The following is a 22,803-nucleotide window of genomic DNA, read 5'->3' as shown; positions in this document are numbered from 1 at the left end:
TGATGTTCAAAATATTTTTTTAATTTTTGTTTTTAACCATTCAAAATGTATTTGTATTTCCAGAATCAGACACGAATTGTACTTAGAAATATATTAAAACACTCTGTAGGGACAACAGTGTCATTTCTCTTGTAAGAATTTTCTATTTTAGAGCAACGCAGGATGTCAGTCTCGTACCTGAATTTCCGATTGGCTTTTTATTTTTTCCCCTTCTTTTTTAAGGCGCTTTGCGGAAGCCTGTATTTTTAATTATTTAAAAAAAAAAAAAAAAAAACAAAACCCAAAACCAGAAACCCGACCACTTTCTCTGCCTCTCCCCTTCTCCCTCCCCGTGGCCCCGGGTCGGGCCGTGGCCCCCGCTCCCCGCCCACGCGCGCCGGGGGCGGCCGCGGGAGCAGAAACCCGACGGCGCTGCTGCGGGTGCCCCGCCCGCTCCCCGCCTCCTCCGCTCCCGCGCGGCGGAAGTGACGCGCCGGCCCTGCGGTGCGGCGCGGCGGGCGCTGCGGGGCGGCCATGGGCAGGAAGGAGCGGGGTGAGGGGGCGCCGGGGCAGAGCGGGGTGAGGGGGCGGCCGGGGCGGGGCGGGGCGGGCGGCCCGGTGGGGTGAGGGGGCGGCCCGGGGCCGGGGGCGCCGCTGGCCCCGCTGGCCCCGGGTCGCGCGCGGCGCCTCCTCACAACTCCGGGTTCGCTCCCAGACAAGAAGAAGTCCAAGAAGCGCCATTATGATGAGGAGGAGGAGGACGAGGATGAAGGTCCCGGGAAGGAGCCGCAGGAGGCGGTGCCGTCCGCGGCGGGGAAGCAGGTGGAGGATAGCGGCACCAAGGTGGACGAGTATGGGGCCAAGGACTACCGGCAGCAGATGCCGCTGAAGGCCGACCACGCCTCGCGGCCCCTCTGGGTGGTACGTGCGGCCCGGCCGGCGGCGGGGGTTTTCGCGCCGGGAAGGAGCGGCGGGTCGGCCGGCACAGCGGCCCCGGCGCCGGGGAGGGCCTTAAGGAGGGTCTGCGGGCGGGCGGAGGGCGCCTGCCAGCGCCTGGGGTCGGCCTCGGCCAGAGCGAGGTTTGCCCTGGCTGCGCGGGGCTGCGAGCAGCGGGAGGCCGCCCGAGGCGGCGCCGCCAGCCCCGCCTGGAGCCGCTCGGGAAGGCCCCGTGAAGCGCTTCCACCCCGGCAGTCTCCTCGCAGGTCCCCTCGCTGCCGGGCGGCCCCTGCTGCGGGTCGGCCGGGTCGGTGGGGCGCCTGAACCCGGTGTCTCTGGCGGGGAGGTAAAACGCCTTGTGGAAGCGACCGCGTTAGCTCACGACACGAGTGGGATTTGTTGTTGCAGCGACGCTGCAATGAGGTTTCTATGTTGGAATGAAACAGCCTTAAGGCAGGCTGGTCTCATCTTCCGTACCTGGTACTGTTTGTTTTCTCTGCCCTGGAAGGGATGTCAGTAAGCCTGACCAAGGCAGCCAGTAGGACATCTGCGTGGAGAAGAGGTGGCTGAGGCCAGTGTCTGCCTGGAGTCTGTTACTGGATGCTGTGAGGCACAAGTGCCATTCTTCCTCCTCTATTTTGTGTAAAATGAGCGAGGAGTTTTGTTCCGGTTTACTAGAATGAAGCTGGAAGCTTTCCAAGCGATTTCCATAGTGTTAAAAAAAAGGAAAAATACCCCAATATGTCGGTCTGGAAAAGCTTAGTTGATCTGGGTGTGGTTTATTCTTAGTGCTATAGAAGGAACAGAGACAAATCAATGTGTGGACCCTTTCAGAAGACAAAAGTTGTACGTTTCTGTGTCTCCTTTCCTTTTCTTATAATTCCATCATTATGGCAAACACTTATTTTGAAACCCTGTGGTGCATTGCCACCTCAATACTGGAGTAGCTCTATATCATAATAGCTGCTTTATAGGGAATTCCTTTTTCTGCCCAACTAACACTGTTGTCCCTTCAGCATTTCTTTTTATTTCTCTAGGCTCCCGATGGCCATATTTTTCTGGAAGCCTTTTCTCCAGTTTACAAGTACGCACAGGATTTTCTGGTCGCCATTGCTGAGCCGGTGTGCAGACCGACTCACATTCACGAGTACAAGCTGACTGCTTACTCACTGTATGCTGCTGTTAGCGTCGGCTTGCAAACAAGCGACATCACAGAGTATTTACAAAAACTGAGCAAGACTGGTGTCCCAGATGGAATAATCCAGTTTATTAAGGTAAGGCTATTCTGTTGGCACTGGAAATATGTCTACTGCTACTAGTGAAAGCCTTTTCTGCTGCCTCCACTTAATAGATTTTTTTTTTTTTCCTTAGTCATTAATTCATTGATTTTACTATCTTAGAAACATAAAATCATTAAGGTTGGAGAAGGCCTCTAGGATCATTAAGTCTGTCAGCCCAACACTACCATGTCTTCTAAACCATGTCCTGAAGTGCCACGTCTACACATCTTTCAAATACCTCCAGGGATGGTGACTCCACCACCTCTCTGGGAAGCCCGCTCCAGTGCCTGACCACTCTTTCTTATTCTGTTCTGTCATTGTTTCAAGAGAACAGAGGATTTATTTTATTTTCTGTCTTTTTTCTGTAGTATATTATTGCACAAATACTGTTTCCACAATATATCCTGGGTGTAGTTTATGGCTTTTTTAAAAAAAAAAAAAAAGTACACCAAATCATCTGTACACGCTTTCTGCCAATAGGAATGGCACATGGGGAAAATTTGCTCTGGAAGAAGATTATGAATGTGGGAAGCAGTCTGGGATAGCCAGGCACTATAAAATATGGCTCACCTTATCCTGCGAGAATGTTCTTGCAGGTTGGGATTGGGTATAAAAACTGTGACTGATCTCCTGTGTGAGGTGATGTACGCATGTTCTAAAAGTACCTTTTCAGGTTTGGTCTGTAAGCATAGCAGCATTGCAAGTCAATGTTTTGCGATACCGTGCTTCCTCACAAAGACCTCAGCTGCATCGCAGCATTTGATCCCAAAAGAGGAATCGCTCTTTTGCATGTTCCTAATGACTGCTCTTGTTCGTTTGTAGCTGTGTACTGTCAGCTATGGGAAGGTGAAGCTCGTACTGAAACATAACAGGTAAGCAGCATCTTCTGTAGCTGGGGTGGCAGAGGAAGTCCTCCAGATGCACAGCTGTGCATAAATGAGTGCTCTCAGAAGCTGTGGAGTCGTACAGCTCCCAGCCAAGTGCAGCATCTGTCAATACAAGATTGCTTTTTCAGTTGTTGAAAGCGTTTAATACATTAGTCAAAGGATTTAGTTTGGCTGTCCTGAGCCACTAGTGGTTATCATTGCATTTTTAGAAGTAGGTTGTGAATTTGATATTCCAGCCTGTTTCTTTATTGCTTGGACTTGCAACAGATCCTTAAGGTTTTCAGATAATTGTTTCATTCATTCCTTCCTAATTTACATGAGCCTGGTTAGACAAGTTTTTCTACAGCTGTCCTTCAGTCTCATGTATTCTGACTTGTAATCTGTTACTCAGGAAGGGTAAGCAAAGGAGCGTGCTTGTTGCTGGGTTCAATCTGATCTGTTTTAAACATAGCAGACAATCTAGGAAGGGACCTTGAGAGATCAGCTAGTTTAGAGCTGACCAATTTTATCTAAACTTGTGATTCTGTGGTAGGGAGAGAGAAGGGAGAGGCAGCAGAAACCTGAAGCCTGTGGCTGCACCTTGCCTGTGTTTTCTTTCTTTTATTTCTTTTACAAAGTTGTGTTGTCCGACAGCCATAGATAAACCCTGGGACTATAACCTAATGCTCTGCTTGTGCCGATGCTTTTCTGAACCTGCTGCTTTGTGTAAAACCAACGCTAGCATTACTAGCAGGTTTTTGTCCTCTTCCTAGGTGTTTCTGAGAAAAGATTTCTCCCATGCCAGTTCAGACTTAAGTCTCTCTTGGCTCACATTTTAACTGTGATCTCCAACCAGCGTCACGATTGATGAATCTCCAGGGAGAGAAACAGTTTCAGGATGCATTAATTTAACATGGTTTGTGTTTGGGAGGTTTTGGGTTTTTGTCTTTTGAGCTTTTTTGGTCCTGTTGGCAGGACTTCAAAACACCACTTCAAAATGAGTATTTTCAGACTCACCTCAATTCAGTCTCTAAAAAATCTACTTGTGTCACACATGTGACATGTACATGAGAGCTCTTTCTAGGCAGTTCTGCTGGAGTTTTCCCACTCATGTTATGTTACAGAACATCTGAGCAAGATGGATAACTGCAGAGTGCACGATGCTTTCTGTATGAGGCATCTTTTAAAAATTTTGATTGTCATAATTTCTTTATTTTTAAACCCCAAGATGCAATACTTGAGAGTACACCTGGGATAGCTTACATTTAAGTATCCATGCCACTTTTCCTGTAAGTTATTCAGTTGGTTACCTCATAAAAATGTTTTTCTTTGTTTTTTAAATTTAGGTATTTTGTGGAAAGTACCCACCCTGATGTCATTCAGCAGCTTCTGCAAGACCACGTTATTAGAGACTGTCGTCTGAGGAACGCTGAGGGTGAAGAAACAGAGCTCATTACAGAGACGTTCACAAGTAAATCAGCGGTATGTTTGGGCATGTTTTAAAATTATTGAATTAACAGTAGATAAACCGTTGAGTGGTTTGGAGCAGTTGTTTGTTTGCTGTATCAGCAATTGCTTCCAGTTTTGTCAGCAATGATCTGTGCCTCCTTAATGAGCCCAAATTTATCTAGCGGGTGGGGGGTTTCTCTCAGGAAACATTTGGTGCAAATTCCTGTCCACCTATTTCAGATTTCCAAATCCAGTGAAGGTGGCTTTGGGCCGTCAACATCACAGGGAACAGATGCTCAGAATAAACCAGATGTCCCAGCTGACTTATTTGAGTTTTATGAACAGATGGACAAAGATGAGGAGGAGGAGGAGGAAACACAGACAGTATCTTTTGAAGTCAAGCAGGTATGAGTGTTGCAGTCTCTGCATTTGTGGCTGTGGGGAATATGCCCAGGCCTTGCAAATAAGCATGAGAACTTAACGTAATATACTGCGGCTCTTTGTCTGATAGGGGAGATCACTGGAAGGCACTAACATTTATTTCCTTTTGCCTTCCAGAATCTTAAGATCTTTCTTTTTAGTACAGAGGTGCCAGACTGTGTGTTATTCCTTCCCTACCCGCAAGATGCAGTTCTCTGGGGGTTTTGGGTTTTGTTGGTTTTTTTTTTTTCTGGTTTTTGTTTTCTGATTCATATTTGCAGACGGAACTTTAATGGGTCTGCTTTCATAGCTTGAGAAGGATAGCTGGAGGTTGGAGTGCAGGCCTGGCTTGACCTTCACAGAGCTTTTGTAAAATTTCTGCAGTTGTTCTTGGACTCAGTGATTCTAATGAAGTCTTGCTGGGGAAAATAGAAATTGTTTGAAAAGACAACTCAGAAGCTATTTTGTTTATTTTTAAAAAACCCAAACCAACAACCTCTTGGTGATTTAATTAACCTGTCATTGTGGTGGAATAACTGCATTACCAGGGTATGAAGATTTTCGAGATAACAGATGTGCAGCTTTGGTATGTCCTCCTGTGTAACACACAGAACCTTTTGTCTCTGTTACCGAGCTCTTTGTTGCAGGTCTTCAGGGTGCAGTTCAGTCACCACTGGCTAAACAGCACAGCTGAGATGAATGTGTCACGTTCTTCCATCTGTCTAAATACTCCTCTTATTTAAAATGTTTGAGGGCAGTAGGGGTGGTCATGAATAAAGTTTTTGGAATAAACTTTAACTCTTGCAGACTTCATGAGCATAAAAGATAAATGTAGCTTGCATGGTACTATATAATCTCATTGTTTGGAACAAAAAAAAAAAAGAATTAATCCAGACACGGAGAATTTACCATCTGCAGCTTTATTTCCTCTTCAGGAGATGATTGAAGAACTTCAGAAGCGTTGTATCCATTTGGAATACCCCTTGCTAGCAGAATATGATTTCAGAAATGATTCTGTGAATCCCGATATTAATATAGATCTGAAACCTACAGCTGTTCTCAGGCCCTATCAAGAGAAAAGCCTACGGAAGATGTTCGGAAACGGGCGAGCCAGGTCTGGTGTTATTGTCTTGCCATGTGGTAAGTTTCAGAGTTGGTATTTAGGGGTTTTGTTCTTTATTTCCCTATAGTAAAGTAACTTCCAAATATGACAGCTGGTTAGATTTCAAGCAGTAGGGACTGTTCTCGGTACCAGTATGCAGAGTCCTGCTGGTTTTTAGCGAGTGGGTGGCAAGGCTGTGGTGAGGGAGAGCCTGGTTGACAGAGCTGCCTGGTATCTGCTTAAGATTGCTGTCAGTATCCTGGCAGTGACTGAAGAACTGATTTGTGGTGGTTGTACCTTCAAATTACCGTTTGCACTTTCACTGTTCCCTCTGAGTCAGCTCTGCTGATCTTCCAGTGGAATGTAAAGCTGTTGGCATTGGAATTGTTTGGGAATAGGGAGACTGGGGGGAACTGGGAATACAGATGTGGCATAAGGGGGGTGCAAGGCAGAAAAAAGAGGTTGTATGCACAAGTTCTGGGCAGGGGAGCTTGAGAAGATAGCAAGGAATGTGCAGATTGGGACAACCTACGGGAAACAATGGAAAAAGGGAGGGGACAGGGGACTGCATGCCAGTGCCCTTAGTATTGGGGGTGGAGGGGGCACATGGGAGATCCGGCGAGGGCCTGAGAGAGCATGTGGGGGGGTGCTGGAAGAAGCGTGAAGGAGGAACGGAAAGATTTAAGGACTTTCTGTGTGGGAAAACGAACACAGCTGGCGGGGGCAGTGGGATAGAGCACCTCTAGGGGAAGCGTTCTGTAGCCACCTGGAATGTAACATGCTTTTGAAATTAAGAAAGCATTAAAATGATTGCTTCTAATTGGCAAAGCCATTGTTTACAATGGTTTTCTTGAGAAAATAGTTACGTGTCTAGTAGACAATACAGCTGGATTTTTAGGAGGGAGTACCTCATTTCTTTAAGACTATTAGAGTAAAGAAACAATGAATTTGCCCATACATGATTTCATATCCTCTCACAGTTTTCCTGTTTTCCTTTGCTCTTTTGGTTTTTTTTGCCCCTCCTACTCCAGTGACACCTGAGAGATGACTAATGAACAACACTCCTCTTGCTCTGCAGGTGCTGGCAAGTCTCTAGTTGGAGTGACAGCTGCGTGTACTGTCCGCAAGCGGTGTCTGGTCCTTGGTAATTCTGCAGTGTCTGTAGAGCAGTGGAAAGCCCAATTCAAGATGTGGTCCACCATTGATGACAGTCAGATATGCCGGTTCACTTCTGATGCCAAAGACAAGCCCATCGGCTGTTCTGTTGCTATCAGCACATATTCCATGTTGGGGCACACGACAAAAAGATCCTGGGAAGCAGAAAGAGTAATGGAGTGGCTTAAAAGTCAAGAGTGGGGCCTTATGATACTCGACGAAGTACATACTATCCCCGGTAAGGAGATGGTGCACAAACCTTGCCTGTTATGTGCACTGTTAATGTTACCCTGCTTCTTTAGAAGTGGTGGGTTTTTGCTGACTCGCTCATGGTTAATGTAGTGAGTAAACTCATGCTTAGGATTTTGAGACAAGTAAACTGCCTTGTTCTACTTTCTTTTCCGCTTTTTTTTTCCTTAATACTACAGAGTTTAGCTGACCATTAGTTTTCTGAAATCCTTCAAATTAGACACTGTGTTTTCTATACTGGCAGTGTAAAATACAAGTGCCTTCTCCTCTGTGTATGTTGATGAAGTGCTCTAATTCCTCTCCTGTTAAAATTTGCCTACAGCAAAACTACACATATGTAATTCAGGTATCTTTAATCTGCCTTCTTTCCTTTTGAGATCTCATGGCACTGTAGGCTAGCTTTTAATATCTATTTCTACTCAATAAAATAGGAGTAGCCATAGTGATTACTGTCTAGAAATAGCTGTTGTACTTGAAATTACTACGTAATTGAGATCTATACTGTTGGAAAGCAATCATGTAGCATTGAAGTATCTGTGGAATAATCCTGGCTAAAAATACCACTCCAGATTCTGTTAGCTGCTCTCCCTTATTCTCATCATTTCATTTGAATATAATTGGGTGTCTACAGAAATGATGAATTTCGGAAGTAGACGTTGACGATTAACTGCCATTTTATCCAAGCAGCATATTGCTGCCACCGTTCTTTCACTTCTGTTCTTTCTTGGTTTCATAAAAATTAAGATATAGAATCTCCTCTGTATCTTCAGATTCTGCAATTACAGGATCTCTAGCAATACTAACGATGAGTAATTCTGCTATTTACCACGAGTCCTGAATGTGGCACGGTCAGACAAGAGTCCTTGTTTCATGGTTCTTTTTATGAAATACTGTATGACCTAAAACAAGCCATGTAACCTCTGAGTATATTAATTTTCTCCCGGGAAACGGAACATAATACGGGTGCCAGAAGGTTTACTGCGGTTTTCAGAGTATACTGCAGATGTAAACTAAAGCTGCAATCAGTGTGAAGTTTTGCTGTAACACAGATTTGTTAGAAGCGTATATGAAGTGGGGTAAAATTTCCCAACGCTGTGCTTGCTTTGGTGTTCAGGAGTTGTTGAAAGTGTTTTTTTTTAAGTTGCAGTATTTGTCTTCTAAATCCATTCAGAGAAAGTAAACAGAAAATTTGTCTTGCATTTCTTAGCAAAAATGTTCAGACGTGTGCTCACTATTGTACAAGCTCATTGTAAACTGGGGCTGACTGCTACCCTGGTCAGAGAAGATGATAAAATTGTTGACCTGAACTTCCTGATTGGACCAAAGCTCTATGAAGCCAACTGGATGGAGCTGCAGAACAGTGGCTACATTGCCAAAGTCCAGTGTGCTGAGGTGATGCTCTGCTTTTTGGTACTACTAGTGTTTATTTAGTATGCTTATAACTTTTTTTTTAAGGAAGATGTATAAAATTTTAAGTATTCAACTTGTAAAAATAGGCGCCCTTATGACTTTTCATTTACTTTGTAGCTTAGGCAAGGCTGTCGCTGGTCAATATGAACATGTGGCAAATCCAGTAGCCACGTGTTCCTCAGCCAGATGTTCTTCAGTGTGACTTCAGCACTCTTTCTCTTTGCGGGGCTTGTGATGAGCTGTCTCCAAGTCAGTGTTTGGAAATGTGAACAGTGGTTGCAGTATTGTAGACCTGGTTCGGTGCAGTTGACGTTCGTGTTTTCTGACTTGACTTTGTATCTTAAGCTGAGCTCTCTGTGGTAGTGTAATATCGTAATGTCAGGTGGTATGCTGGAAGCTGCTTTTTAGAGACTTCCACTGGTAGACAGTCTGTAGGTGTTTGAAAATTCTTTTGTAACTCTTGAAACAAAGAGGAATAGCTGAATGTTTTTAAAAAAAAAAAAGGCACAACATTTTTTTTTTTTGAAGCCTATTCATTTTGAGCCTCCTTATTTCAAGCGTGAATGGATGAGGGAGAAAACTGAAAACACCGGGCTGCATCTTACTCTTTCTTTCCAATAATAAGGGTGTGGGACATCTGTTTTTTCCAGCATATGGATGAGATAAAATTCCAGTATTTGAGAAGCAGAAACCTTTCGTACAGGCTCATTAGAATGTTAAAGTAGCCTTTCTGGGTCAGACTAAAGGCTTGACAAAGGTTGACAATTATCAGAGATGACATATTAAGTAAGGTACTTAAGGAAGAATATAAAAACAGGACAAACATATTTGTTACTTCTCCTGATACTTCTCCAAGCCCTCAGTCATCGATGAGCTTTACGTGGTTTCTGTGTAACCATCAGTGGGTTTCTTCTTCATGAACTTGTCTGGACTCCACTGAATGGAAGTAAACTTTTAGCAGCTACAGCTTGCCACGGTGGAGTTTCATAATTTAACTGTCTCTTTGTTTTTTCCTGGTTTTTTTTCTGTATTTTTGGGGGTTTTCCTTCATTGGTTGTGGGTGTTTTGTGTTGGTTTTTTGTTGGTATTTGTTGGGGTGGGTGGGGGTGTGTTTAAACCTGTCTTGCTCGTTTCATGCAATTTTTCCTAGCTACTGGTATAAAAGATACAGACGTAGGTCAGCTGTTCTCCTTTGGAACTTTGTGCAAACTGGAGGTTATTGAAGGGAAAAACACCACAACTATTTTTAAGGAATAGAATGCAAGTGAAGAGCATCTAGAAGATAATCAGGTTGAAGGGAAAGTAACCAGTCTGCAAATTCAAACTTGACTGTACAGGCACTTTGATTAATTCTGCCTTGGGAGCTTAATTCTCCTCAGTCCCTGGACTGCCCTTCAGAGGTTGAGAAGTGAAGCGTGGGCTGCCTGTGTTCTGAATGATGTGAAAGTTCTGCATGTTTATGTTCTTTAGGCCAGTGTTTTGAAATAACAGTGGATGGGACTAGCAAAAGCAAAGAATCAAAAAAAAAAAAAACAACCAAACCCAAACCAACACTGTTGATGGCTGGTAAACAGCAAGTGTAAAACGTGCCCAGCTGCATTGCATATTTGCTTGGATTGACATGTCCTTGAGAAGTAGCTCCTTTAACCAACCTGCCTTACTGCCCATAGCCAAGAAGGATGCCGAGTTTGCTCTTGAAGTGCGTTTCTTGCTGGGTGGCAAGAGGGGGAGGGCAGTGCTGCTGTCTGATAAAGCAGATCATGGTCATTGCAGGTACTGCTCTTTCGCTGCTCTAAAAGAGAACAAGCAGCACAGTTAAAAGAAGCTTTAAAAAAGAGAACAAGCCTGTTCTTTGTATTTTCAGAGTTTTGTAATTTACAAAAATCCCTCTGCCAGCTGCCATGCTAAGGTTTTGGCTTGGAGTGCCTATCTTGCAAAATGCAAAAATGAAAAGGTCATTGGGGTGAGGAGTAGATTTTATCCATTTCCAAACCCAGAAGAGAGTGCAAATACACGTCAAAATATACTGTTTGCTGTGTAGTCAGAGGCATTGACCAATAGTTTAATTACCTTACTGCAGTCAAATATTCGGTATTTAGATCTCATTCTCATTTTTAAATACTCTCTTCTGATTTAAGAATTTTCAGTCTTGGATATAGACAGCATACAATAACAGTGGAGCCTATTCAAGGCATAAATTTATTGTTAATGTAGTCAAGGGATGAAAAAAGCCTCATCTAGCATTTATTAACTCACTGGAAAAAAATGTTTTGAAACTAAAAAGTAGCTCTTAACAGTACAGAACAATTCAGGTTCTTTAAATTCCTGTAAATTGTCACATAGCTTCCTTAGCTGAACAGTGGTTACGAAAGAGGCCTTTCTTTGCGGTATTTGTTATTCGTACTGTGCAATGGATATGGGGGAATAACCCATGTACAGCAGAATGAATGTCTTCTAAATTAGATGCACTACAGGTAGTGTCGTCATATGCTGTGAATAGTAGTATTGCATTGGCATAAACTTTTACATTCATAATTGCTTCTATTTTCATGCTACAGTAGAAAAAATATGTCAGTAAGCCTAGACTTGTGCAGTACTGTGATACGTATTTACAAAATAATAAAATAATTGCTTAGGGAAACCTACTGAAACCTTCTAATCAGTCCTCGTGTTTTGAAAGTTGTAGACTCAACGGCTGCCAAAATACAGGTCACTCGTTTGTGGGTATATGAAAAAAAGGTCGGTAGATTTCTTCTATAATGAAGACACTGAGCTTTCAGAATATGGATGGAAATTAACTTCTTATGGAAAAAGCTTTGACTGCTGTGATAGGCCAATTACACAGACAGTTCATTCCCTTAATTATTGCTCTGTAAAAAGTAGTAGCATTCGGTAAAATTATTAAGTATGAAGCAAAAAGGAAATAGCTTCCAGTCCCATTCCAATCCTGCTGCCTATTTCTGTTGTGGATCTTGCTGCCAAAGCATTTTGGAAGGCCACAATACTAATGAGTTTGGCAGTGCTGGAGGCTACACCAATCGCATCTTTTGTCTCAGTACAGAAATTACTGTGTTAAAACTTGTGGCCTGCACTATACAAAAAGTTATAATGCATTATCATCCCCCCAAATATCTTCTCAATTCCTAAGGGAATAGAATAAACAAACACAGAGGGTTACATTGTGTGTGTGTGTGTTTTTTAATTCTAGGTTTGGTGCCCAATGTCACCTGAATTTTATAGAGAATATGTAGCCATCAAAACAAAGAAACGAATACTGCTGTACACCATGAACCCAAATAAATTCAGAGCCTGCCAGTTCCTGATTAAGTTTCATGAGCGACGGAATGATAAAATCATCGTATTTGCTGACAACGTGTTTGCACTGAAGGAGTATGCGATCAGACTTGGGAAGTAAGTGTTCACAGCCAACAATGGCACTGTTGTTTTCCTCCTTGCCTTGTAATCTCTCCTCCTTCCTCTTTGCCTTGTAATCTCACAGCTTTCAGTAGTCTTTAGATGTTTCCTGTAATTCTTTGTTTTAACTCCAGTCCACCTGTATGAAAAAGAGCTCAGGAGGGTGTTTTTTGGGGTGGATTTTATTGGCACTGCAACATGAATTTTGGTGTAGAACTGTTTGAAAAGATCCTCTGTTTAGCACTTGCCTCAGCAGAGTTATCATCCAAGAGTTTTGGAAAAAGCTGTTAGTATTTCTCCATTCATTTTATTGTTGTTAAAAGACAGTGGAAAAATGAGGGGCTTTTAAAAGTATCACTGGGACTCTTTCTTTAATGGGCAGTAGCTTCTCCTGTCTCTCAGAGACAAAGGTTTTCAAATAAGCGCTCTCTGGATCTTTCAAGGTCTTTTGGGGCCCAGGGAGTTCCTCTTCAGGTTCTCAAAAGGTCTTAACTTGTCTAAAAAAACCTAAGACAAACTTCGGAGTGATCTGTGCTGTACCAGTGCACTGCCTAGAACTATGGTAATCCTTTAATAAATGAAAGGATATTGCTCCCCTGAGCTCCTCAGCTACCTCAAATGACTCTAAAATGTTACAGAGGCAGTACAAATAGTGTAACGAGGGGGTAGCATCACTGTGTGTTTGTCGGGCTTGGGGAGGGATGATCAGGGAGAGTGTTTGGCATGAGCAGGCATAGAGCAATTACTGGGGAAAATAAGCACAGAAGCTGGCCTCATCCTTTCTTTGACGAGCCCAATAATGCGTTGCTTGCTGGAAGCTGTGGGGAATCATTTTGGCTGCATATGATTTCATGTCTAGGAATTTCAGCAGTACTTCTTAGCGAACCCACAAACAAGCCTTACACTTTCCAAAATTCCTGACCAGTTTTGACTGTAGTTTAACAGCCATGTTGTGCAGGCTTGCTGTGATACCAAATAGTAAGCAGAGCTAACGGTGCTGGATGAATTCCAACACCCGTGATCTCTTTCATCATTTTTTTTAATCTGTCTGGACAGAGATTAGCTGTAATGATGTCCCTGGAATGTCTCTAGCCGTGTTCAGTGCGCCACAGAAAAAGCCTTTAGTGAAGGCGATGCTGGGAGGGGGCGCTCGCTAAGTAGCACAGCGGTTTTTAAGTGGGGTGGATGTAGAAGCATGACAGGAAAACTAGTTAAAGAAATATTGGGTGCTTGCTTTTCATGTTCTTGAGTGAATGCTCCATTCCTTGCATCATGCATGGAGCTCCAGGTTATACAGCTGTCAGTGTAAGAAAGAAAGGCAGCTTGCAGTGCTGGGTGAAGGTGAGGGAGTCTTTATTTGAACCAGAGAGTTTTCTGCCACAGTTTGCTATGAGCATGCTGAAACAAAGGGAACTGTTTGGTAGGTTGGGCGGGGCAGGCATTACAGGTGTACGGAGGAGAGAGCAGCCCAGTGGGTGCAGCGAAGGGGCCGAGCTGTCTGCCTGGCTGGTGCTGGCCCAGCAGGGGGGCAGCTCCCACCGCACTTCTCATGGCCTGACTCACGCATGTAGGGTGGGCGGATGGAGGGAGAGACGGCCGTCACCTGGCTGCCTACTGCCTTGCCCCCCCTTCCCCTCGGTACTGGCAGGGAAGGACTCTGCACATGAGGAATTATTTTGACTATCGTTTTGGGGTCCACAGAATTCAAATTTGCTTTAGCCAGCTTTTGCTCTGTCATGAGTCTGTCCTCCAGTGTCCTACAGCTCAGGTGCTGGCTGTTTTTTACTGGTGTATGTTTAAATATGCTCAAATCACTGTTTCTGAAGGACTACGCCTCTGTGGTTTTTGACAGTTATGTCAGTTAATGGGAGAGGGGATCTACCTTTGCAGATCCATCAAATATCTTTCTGGCTGTGAGGAAAAGGGGTCAGTTAAAAGGGGGGGGGGTGTGTGTGTGTGAACCAAAACCTCAAACAAATCCAAACAGTCTAGCATTGGGTATTTAGGTTGAGGAAGGTACTCAGGTATGTGTTAATGCATTGTTGTCAAGTAGGATTGGGGGATGGGTAAAATAGAGGATTGATAGCCTGGAGTTCTAGGTTATTCTGTTCTTAAAAGTGTTTGAACCCTTTCTTGGTGGCTTTAAGCAGCAGAAGGCTCAAATGCTTTAGTTTCAGTTTACATCTTCCATCTAAGTTTTGTTGGGGATTAAAATCACAATTTAAATATAAAATGAAATTTCAAATAAGGCTTAGAATATGCTACTAATATGCTACTAAGTGAATAATAATGGTATTGTTCCAGAGTCGACTCATTTGCCACTTGCATTTTTTAGTTGTGTTTTCCTAAAAATCTGGTTAAATAAAATAAATAGAAGAACTAGATTAGAGGTGATTAGGATTGTTTGGTAAAAGGAAAACTAGAATAAAGTTTGTAGTAAAGAAAGCAAGAGAAGCCAACACACTAATTAGCTGATAAGAACAGGAAACCTTAGTACTGTGCAGTGCACTTTTACGCTCAGCTACAAGCCATGTATGTGCGAAGTTAAATGAAACATGGGGTTGGTTCCCTATGTTAGAAATCATGTATGGAAGTAGTGAATAAAATAGAAACAGTAGAACTTGATTCCTGTTACTTGGAGATGCTTGTTAACCCGCATTTGGAAAAGTAGTGCAAGAGGTGAAGAAGCAGTGGCTATGCACTCCTGCATGCCTCCCACTGTTTACATGGGCTTCACCGTTTCTGACTTTTTTTTTTCTTTTTACTCTGCTTAGGCAGGAAGAAAACAACCAGACTCTAGGGAAAACCTTGGAAAATTCATAGTAGCCCAGGTTACTTGTGAAGTCTGTGGGTGACAGAGTTTGTGTGAGCCTTTGGGATTGAGATATTAAATTTTCCAGGTGATTAATCTTCAAACATTAGAAACCCTAGGTGAAATGCCACTGTGAGCTGCTCATGGCCATGGAACTTTTGGGAGCTTGTTCTCCTTTCAGTAGGTCCGGAAGGTATTAGGAGGGGCAAGAGGTCAGCTTCAAAAGCAAAAAGAATTTTCCCAGAACACCCAACAGGCAGCATATCATTGACAGAGAAGCCTGGATTTTCAAGTGTTTAAATAGGAAGCAAAGGTTGCAGATGTCCATGTACTAATTCAGTAGATTTGAAGAAAAAAAAAAATCTTATTTTAACAGCTGCCTTCAGTCTTTCATGTAGCCTTAGCAAACATGTTCAGTCTGTTGATAGACAGCTTCCCTGGTGCGCATAATTGCAAAACATTTATAACTGTCAGAATTTATTTCTGGCAGACTGGGTTGCTGCAAAGGGTTCCACAAACAACTGGGTGGCTGCCACAAAGAGCCAAACCAGCTGAAAGTAAACCGTAAGCTGTACCAAAATCTGTTTTGTTTTCTATCGGTTCAGCTGTGTACTGCGCTCCCTGCCATGGCATCTTAGTACCTCATAAGAAATGATTGAGAAATCCTGAATTGATTTAACTTGCATGTGTTCTGTTCTTTCAGACCCTATATATATGGTCCTACTGCCCAAGGAGAAAGAATGCAAATTCTACAAAACTTCAAGCACAATCCAAAAATCAACACTATTTTCATTTCCAAGGTAAGTGAGGACACTGAGTGTGTCCAGGGTGAGCTTTGTTTAAGAGTAAGTTATACGTGTATGCTGTGTGTTTGACACCTTTGTATCACAGCTCACAAAGGCGTACTTTGTATTTAAGTCCTGTTTTTATGATATACAGGAATAAGATACTGCTCAGAAGCTGCTCCTCTCTTACAGGTAGGTGACACATCCTTCGATCTGCCAGAAGCCAATGTTCTGATTCAGATTTCGTCCCATGGTGGGTCTCGAAGACAGGAGGCTCAAAGACTGGGACGAGTGCTGAGAGCCAAAAAAGGTAAACGGGGTGGTTATTGGGCTCTGGGCCTCGGATCGTAGAATCGCAGAGAAACTGGGTGTTCATGGTACCTCTTTATATTGTCCTTGGAGTATGTTTTAGTTAAAGAGAATATATGCCTGTGTACCAGTCAGTGAAAACGAAGCATTTTCTGGGTCAGTAAAGCTTTGTGTCGGGAAAATTTCCAAAGGACAAAAGAAGCTGAAGGAAAATGAACCTTTTGTTCCTTGGTGGTTCTTTCACTTTTTCATTCCTTGATAATTTCCTCAACATGAAATCATTCATGTAGTAGGAATTTCCATTCTGTGTACTTTGTCACCAGTTTATGTAAGGTCTGGCTGCAGCTAAACTTTGCAGATGGTTTTTTGTGGAGAGACAACTTATTTAGACACCTACATTCAGTATTCAGTCATTTTTTGTTCTTGGTTGCAGTGTTCCAAGTGGAGCTAATCACTCGGTGTCTCTGTCTCCTAGGCATGGTTGCAGAGGAATACAATGCCTTTTTTTATTCCCTTGTATCCCAAGACACTCAGGAAATGGCATATTCAACGAAGCGACAACGGTTTCTTGTAGATCAAGGTTACAGCTTCAAGGTAACTTGTCCCTTCTGTTTATTATACTTGTGGCCTAAGAATAGAACTTTCATATTCTTCCATGTTAGTATTAGGTCAAATACTTGAGAATACCAGTTACGGAAGGTATTAATGAAGGTTTTTGCTTGCAGGCAAGACCTGCTCCAGTATAGTTTTATCATCTATATTATCTATGAGAGTAGATACAAGTAGCTTAGTACAGCTTCTAGAAAGGCAAGTATTCTAACTTCAAACGAAGCACCGGCTGGGGAGTGAAGCAGAACATTAACTGAATGGTTGGTTTATGTTCATGTTCTTCAGTTGTCCATCCATGCAGGCCTCCTGTTGTACGTTATCACACTGGTTGTGCATAAAGCGTTGTTGGGAGGTGTTGGTGTCGTCAGTGGCCAGCAGCAATTCAGAAGACTTCCAGAACATCGCAAGTCACAAATAATTTCCAGAGAACTTCAGTCTCAGACCAGTAGTTCACTCTGGGGAGAAAATCTTTTTCCTTGTGGCTAAAGACAACATAAAACAAGTAGCATTCGTCTGTCCTACATTCATGCATCTGACCCTGGGAATCACAAAGTTAGGTGTCTGAAGTGTCTAGCAACCCATTCCAAAAGAAAGACCTTTCAGGGATCTTTGTCCACGGACTAAACTTGTGCATCGTTTCCACGATGCTGTCCAAAGCCTACAGTGGTACAGATAATCAGTGAGGATGCAGACGTGTTGATACGGTGGCTCTGTGTTAGCAGAAAATGTTCCAGCTAATGGAGGCCTTCAGACTGTGCTGATTTAGCCTCCAGCAACGGTTTGACCTTCCTCTTGTAATCTTCTCTGCACAGAATTGAAGTATATCACCAGAATCGCTTGATCACTTGGGTTGAATGTTCATTGATTAAGAAATGACAGAATTTACTGCAGGAAAAGACTGTTAATCGCAGAGTAGAAATCTTCCTACCTGCAACTAAAACATACTACTCAGAATAGAGAACATTTTCAGCGCTGACCATGTAACAGAGCTGTGACTTGAAAGTCAGAAATTTCCCTTTTGTAAAAGACTTCATGCTGTCTCATTTCTCCAGACATACTTGAAAGTTGATCACCCCTCCTACTTTATTACGTATCTATTTGTCGCCTTCTTCCAAACATAAAATCTCATTCCACCAAATCGTCTCTATTTTATAGATTTCACAGTGTATCTCCTTTATTTTTCTTTTAACCCGTGGGCTGCCCCATACGCTCACCTGTTGGGTTGTTAAAGCCGACAGATAGCTCTTGCTTTTCGGTAAATTATTCCTTTACAAAACTGGAGTTTACTGCTCTGATTAGAAGTCTTCTCAATAAGAAACATTGCTAGGAAGAAGAGTGAACGATAAGGCTCCTATATCTGCCCTTAGGGAACCAGCTCAAGCTTATGGCCATTGTCAGTCTTATGCAAGGATCGCACGAGGTGCAAGGGCAAGCAGCCTCCGCCGGGCTGCACTTGAGCCTCGCTATTCAAAAGCTTTTTCTCGTGAGGCATATGTGTAGCACGGGACATCCCTGTGGGTAGAACCTCTCTGAATGGCAGCTATGCTCAAGCAAATAATCGCTCCGTAATCACTGGCCTATTCAAGAGAGCTTTAAGGGGGTCCTTACACCGTGACAGGCATGTCACAATCTTCATAGGTAAAAATCTTGTTTTGCTCTGCAGTGAATGTATTTGACAAAATTGTAGATCAGTACTAAGCTGCAGCTCATTACGGCAAATGCGTCTATGTGGCTATAGCCAAGAAATGAGAGAAATCCCTTTACTTATATTTTAATGCCTTTGACTTTAGAACTAAGAGAGATTAAAATGGAGGATTTTATTTTGCAAGGAAGACCTATTCCTAGGAGCTTTGGTGTAATGTGGGGAAAAAGCAATGCAAGTGACAGCTGAGTATTTGGAGCAACATTTTAGCTGACCAATACTGGAATGTTCTTTATTTGCAATTTAGGAACAAGATGTTAGGATATCTATTTTCTTCTGTTTGCCAAACTTTAAGCCTTTAGTCGTAGCTGGCATCAAAGAATAATAGGGCATCAAAGAATAATAGGGCAGGAAGAAACTTTCAAGAAAACATCTATTGTGTTTCTTCATTCCAAGCCAGGATCAGCTATGTATTTGTCACTCCCAGCAGAGGTTTGCCTTCTTATTTTGCCAAATATGGAGACTCTACCTGATCTTTAGGTAACTATTTCAGGGTTGATGTCCTCTCCTTCAGAACTTTTGTTCCTAATGCCTAAATTACTAAAAGTTCATTACTCCTTGAAAAGGGTAACGGTTTTCACTATTTTTTTCTAGGACTCACTTTATCTTGACATCTCTCAGTAGCTCCAGTTTCTGCCTTTCCTCAAAAAGAGGACTGGTGTAATATATTTTTGCTAAATCACTTATTTTGTCTTAGCTTCTTAAATAGGAGCCTTGTCATCACAATTTACTGCTTGGAGTCGAATTATCTAGTGGGGTTTTTTGGTTAGTTTACCACAGTTTAGTTATTTACTGTATTGTGTTTTTATTTAGAGGCTGAATGTAGGCTATATTAAATTTTAAACCAATAGCAGAACTCGCTTTATCCAAGAATTGGGGATAACTTTAAACTTGGCGTCTGTTGAACACCTTAAAAAAAGACAATGCCGTGGGAATTCTTTCCGATCTATGAATCATGGTAGCGCTGTTTTGCAACGGCAACTGAAAACAGGCTAATGCATTTTAAAATTGCTTTTCATGACTCCTTTTTCTTTATTTTGGAGGTGATCGTAACGCATGTGCTTGTAAATAAACAAGAAGGGGGACCGTAGTGTTCCTTTAGCCAGACAGCAGGCATACAGGACAGGTTGCTTCCCTGAATGGATTCTTAAAGCTAGGACATTTCTCAAAGATGCCCATTTTTGATTTAGAAATTGCCATTGATGACAGCCCACAACACCGATTGTTCGTTCTAGTGTTTGACTACCCTGTTTTTTCAAAAACAATGCTTTGCATCTAATGTGGATTTGTTTTGCCTAAAGCTGTATTTATATTGTTTTGTCAGTCTTTGTGACCAGATCCAGCCCAGATAACTGAGGTGATCAGTTTCTAATTGTACTGACTCAAGCAATAGGCTGAAAAAGGAAGATGAGGAAGGGAAGAACTACATAATCAAGGGAAATGGCTGCATTAGAATGTCTTTCTCAAAACCTCTTCAAATTGGAAACACCGTGGGGAAAACTGAGATTCATATGTATAAACATATGTTTAACAGAATGCATTTAACTGATGGAAGAATTCTTGTGAAATTATCAAAATACCTCTAATTAAGAAAGCAAGCTGCCTTTTGTAAAGCTTCATAACAGAAGCTTGAGTGCTTTTCAGTTCTTCAGGAGGTTTTTCAGATAACGGTTACCAGCAGATGGCGTGTGCCCTGCACCCATGGCTATCCAGTGAGTTACTAAGGATTTCAAAGAGAGCAAGCGTAACAGTTATCTGCTGTCTAAGTACACAGATGTTGAGAGAGTCCTTTTGCTCTGCTGCTGATGTTTTGTTGCAGGTTGTTGCGCTCTCTCTCAAAAACTGATTGTGTATCTTAATCTGTTAGGGGTCTTTTTTGCCGTATTCCTCAAAGTTTATTGCTAAACTTCTCAGTGTCTGGAAGGCCAGGGGATTATTTTTGGTAAAGTACTAGTTCTTAAACGAGACAAACGTAGAGCCCACAGCATGAAGCTAACCTCGCAGTAAGTTGAATATGCATTTGAGCTATGTGTGCTTTGGTCAGGTTCTTGGTCAAGCTGGTAGGGACAGTTTTTGGCTGACAACCTCTGTACAGAGCTTTTCTTTTTTCTTTTCTTTGTTTCCAAAGGTTTGTGTTTTGCATTTCCAGCTAGAATATAACAAGGGGTGTGTGTATGTGTGTGTACATATATACGTATACCATTTAGCAAGATGTTATTTGCATCTCTGCTATTTGTAGTGTAAACTGTTCAGACCTTTAATAAAAGGTCAAGGCAGTTCCAACAGGATATGGAATAAAAAATCCTTGCTTGGTTTTGCATGGCTGTCACTGAGGAGGAAGAGCCCTCGCTGTGTACTGTGCTCTGTTTCTTAGGTAATAACGAAGCTTGCAGGCATGGAAGAAGAAGAACTTTCATTTTCATCCAAAGAAGAACAGCAGCAGCTTCTTCAGAAAGTCCTGCAAGCGTCTGACCTGGATGCTGAGGAGGAAGTAGTCGCTGGAGAATATGGTTCAAAGTCAGCTCAGGTAACGAAGAATGCTTTGAAAAGGATGACCACAAATGCGACAGACCTGGACCGTTCCATTTGAATTCTAAATGCGATGCCGTCACTGATGCTCCAGTATCTTTGTGAAACATTGGACAACAGATTTATTTTTTTAAGCTGCGTTAACACTTAGCAATTTGCCTAATTCACTTTTGGGGCACTGGAAAGAAGTTAGGCATGGAATTCATGTCCTTCTCCATCACACTTGAGGGAGAAGATGACAGGCTTGTTGTTACAGATTTTGAAGTAAATCTAAGGCACCAGCAGTCAAAATATTTTAAAACGTTTTCAAGGTGCACATACTCTTCTGCGGTGGCACTGTGCTCCTTGAATCATGCCCTGATTTCCTCATGCCCAGAGGGCAGAAGCAGAAGGGTCACTCCTATTCATTTTCAAGAGAACTCCTATTATTGTAGGTAGGAGTTTGACATTTTCAGAAACAAATGCGAGAAGAATAGAACAGCCTGAAACATTTATTGATACACAATTTAAAATCAAGCTACAATGTGATAGTTCATTTTTTAGGTTTAATTTTTAGTTACGTGGTTTTGTGCTGAAATGCATTAGGAATTCCCACTCCAAGGTATCTTAAGAAGAAAAAACTTGGAAGGCTTTTTGGCATTACAGTCACTAGATGAAGAGTGCTGCCCAGCAGCCAGTGGGCATCAGTAGGTTAGAGTTGGTCTGTCTAATCCCACGCTAAGCAGGTGTTTTTTCTCCCCTTACTTGCAGGTGTCACGTCGTACGGGCACCATGAGCTCTATGTCAGGAGCAGATGATACGGTTTACATGGAATACCACTCTTCACGGAGTAAGGCATCTTCAAATAAACACATCCATCCACTCTTTAAACGCTTCCGGAAATGATATCCTTCATGTGTGCATTTTTTTAAAACTGTGGATCCACGTACCTGTGTCCGTAACGAAAAATATGGAGTGGAAATGTCGACAGGTCCTTTAAAAGACTTTTTATATGCATCTATATAGCCACATATTTACTTAGCAATATATGTGCTTTCATGGGTGAACGTGAAAGGAAAAAAGGAAGTAAATCTTGCCACAGGGAAGACACTGTCGAATGACTGGATCCTGGTTATACCTGTCTGGTTTTCAGGGTAATTAATAGAATTTATTTTTATCAGCTGAAGATCCTTTTTCAGAAGAATTCTGGAAAGGTTTTGTAAATGAAGTTTGTACTGATGTTTGAAATATTATTTATCTGATTATTGTGTCTGCTCAACAAATTGTTGTTTTTTAAAATGCTTAAAAACCTTTCATTGAGCTGAACAAATCCTGATAGGAGCACTTTACATGATATTTTTAAACTGGGAGCTAACTTATACATATGATTTAACTTGTCTTAAAATTCTGACAGATTGTCTGGAAATATTTTGAAGTTCAAAGACAAGGAGAAAAGGACTGTCTCCCAAGTGAACTTAAGTAAAGCAGTAGTAAATAAAAATAAATTCTGTGCTCCGTTTTCCTCATTTTTCTTGCTACTGTTGAGAAGTTGCTGAAATAAAAGCTGTTTCCCTTGTCATTTATTTTCTATGTGTTAACCATGGAATAAAACCATCATAACTGCTGAACAGTGCACTGTCACTACAGAAGTTGTTATTGAATCAAAAAGTGTTTTGACTTGTCATAAGGTGAGTTGGAAGCAGAGGTGCAAAGGAAGGATTCCCAATTTCGGCCTTTTTTTGTTTGTTAATGAAGAATGCAGGATATTTCTAGAAGGTGTGAGCAGATGTGGTGGTGGTTTGTGGCAGAAGAGCGCTT

The 22,803-nt window shown here is 42.3% G+C and overlaps 1 protein-coding gene across 1 annotated transcript; it reads left to right on the top strand.

Moving 5' to 3' along the window:
* Window positions 1–441: 441 nt before the first annotated feature.
* Window positions 442–22,618, top strand: ERCC3 (ERCC excision repair 3, TFIIH core complex helicase subunit). The gene is made up of 15 exons (XM_075093118.1): window positions 442–532; window positions 695–900; window positions 1,953–2,189; window positions 3,018–3,067; window positions 4,408–4,543; window positions 4,751–4,915; window positions 5,866–6,070; window positions 7,111–7,425; window positions 8,644–8,828; window positions 12,055–12,257; window positions 15,776–15,872; window positions 16,050–16,167; window positions 16,642–16,760; window positions 20,852–21,004; window positions 21,757–22,618. Exons 1-15 carry the CDS (start codon window positions 514–516, stop codon window positions 21,889–21,891), a joined length of 2,343 nt encoding a protein of 780 aa, XP_074949219.1. The 5' UTR covers window positions 442–513; the 3' UTR covers window positions 21,892–22,618.
* Window positions 22,619–22,803: the final 185 nt, after the last annotated feature.

The sequence above is a fragment of the Phalacrocorax aristotelis genome, chromosome 5, assembly GCF_949628215.1.
Source record: "Phalacrocorax aristotelis chromosome 5, bGulAri2.1, whole genome shotgun sequence".
In the NCBI taxonomy this organism is placed as follows: Eukaryota; Metazoa; Chordata; class Aves; order Suliformes; family Phalacrocoracidae; genus Phalacrocorax; species Phalacrocorax aristotelis.
This window is presented reverse-complemented; position numbering and strand designations above follow the sequence as displayed.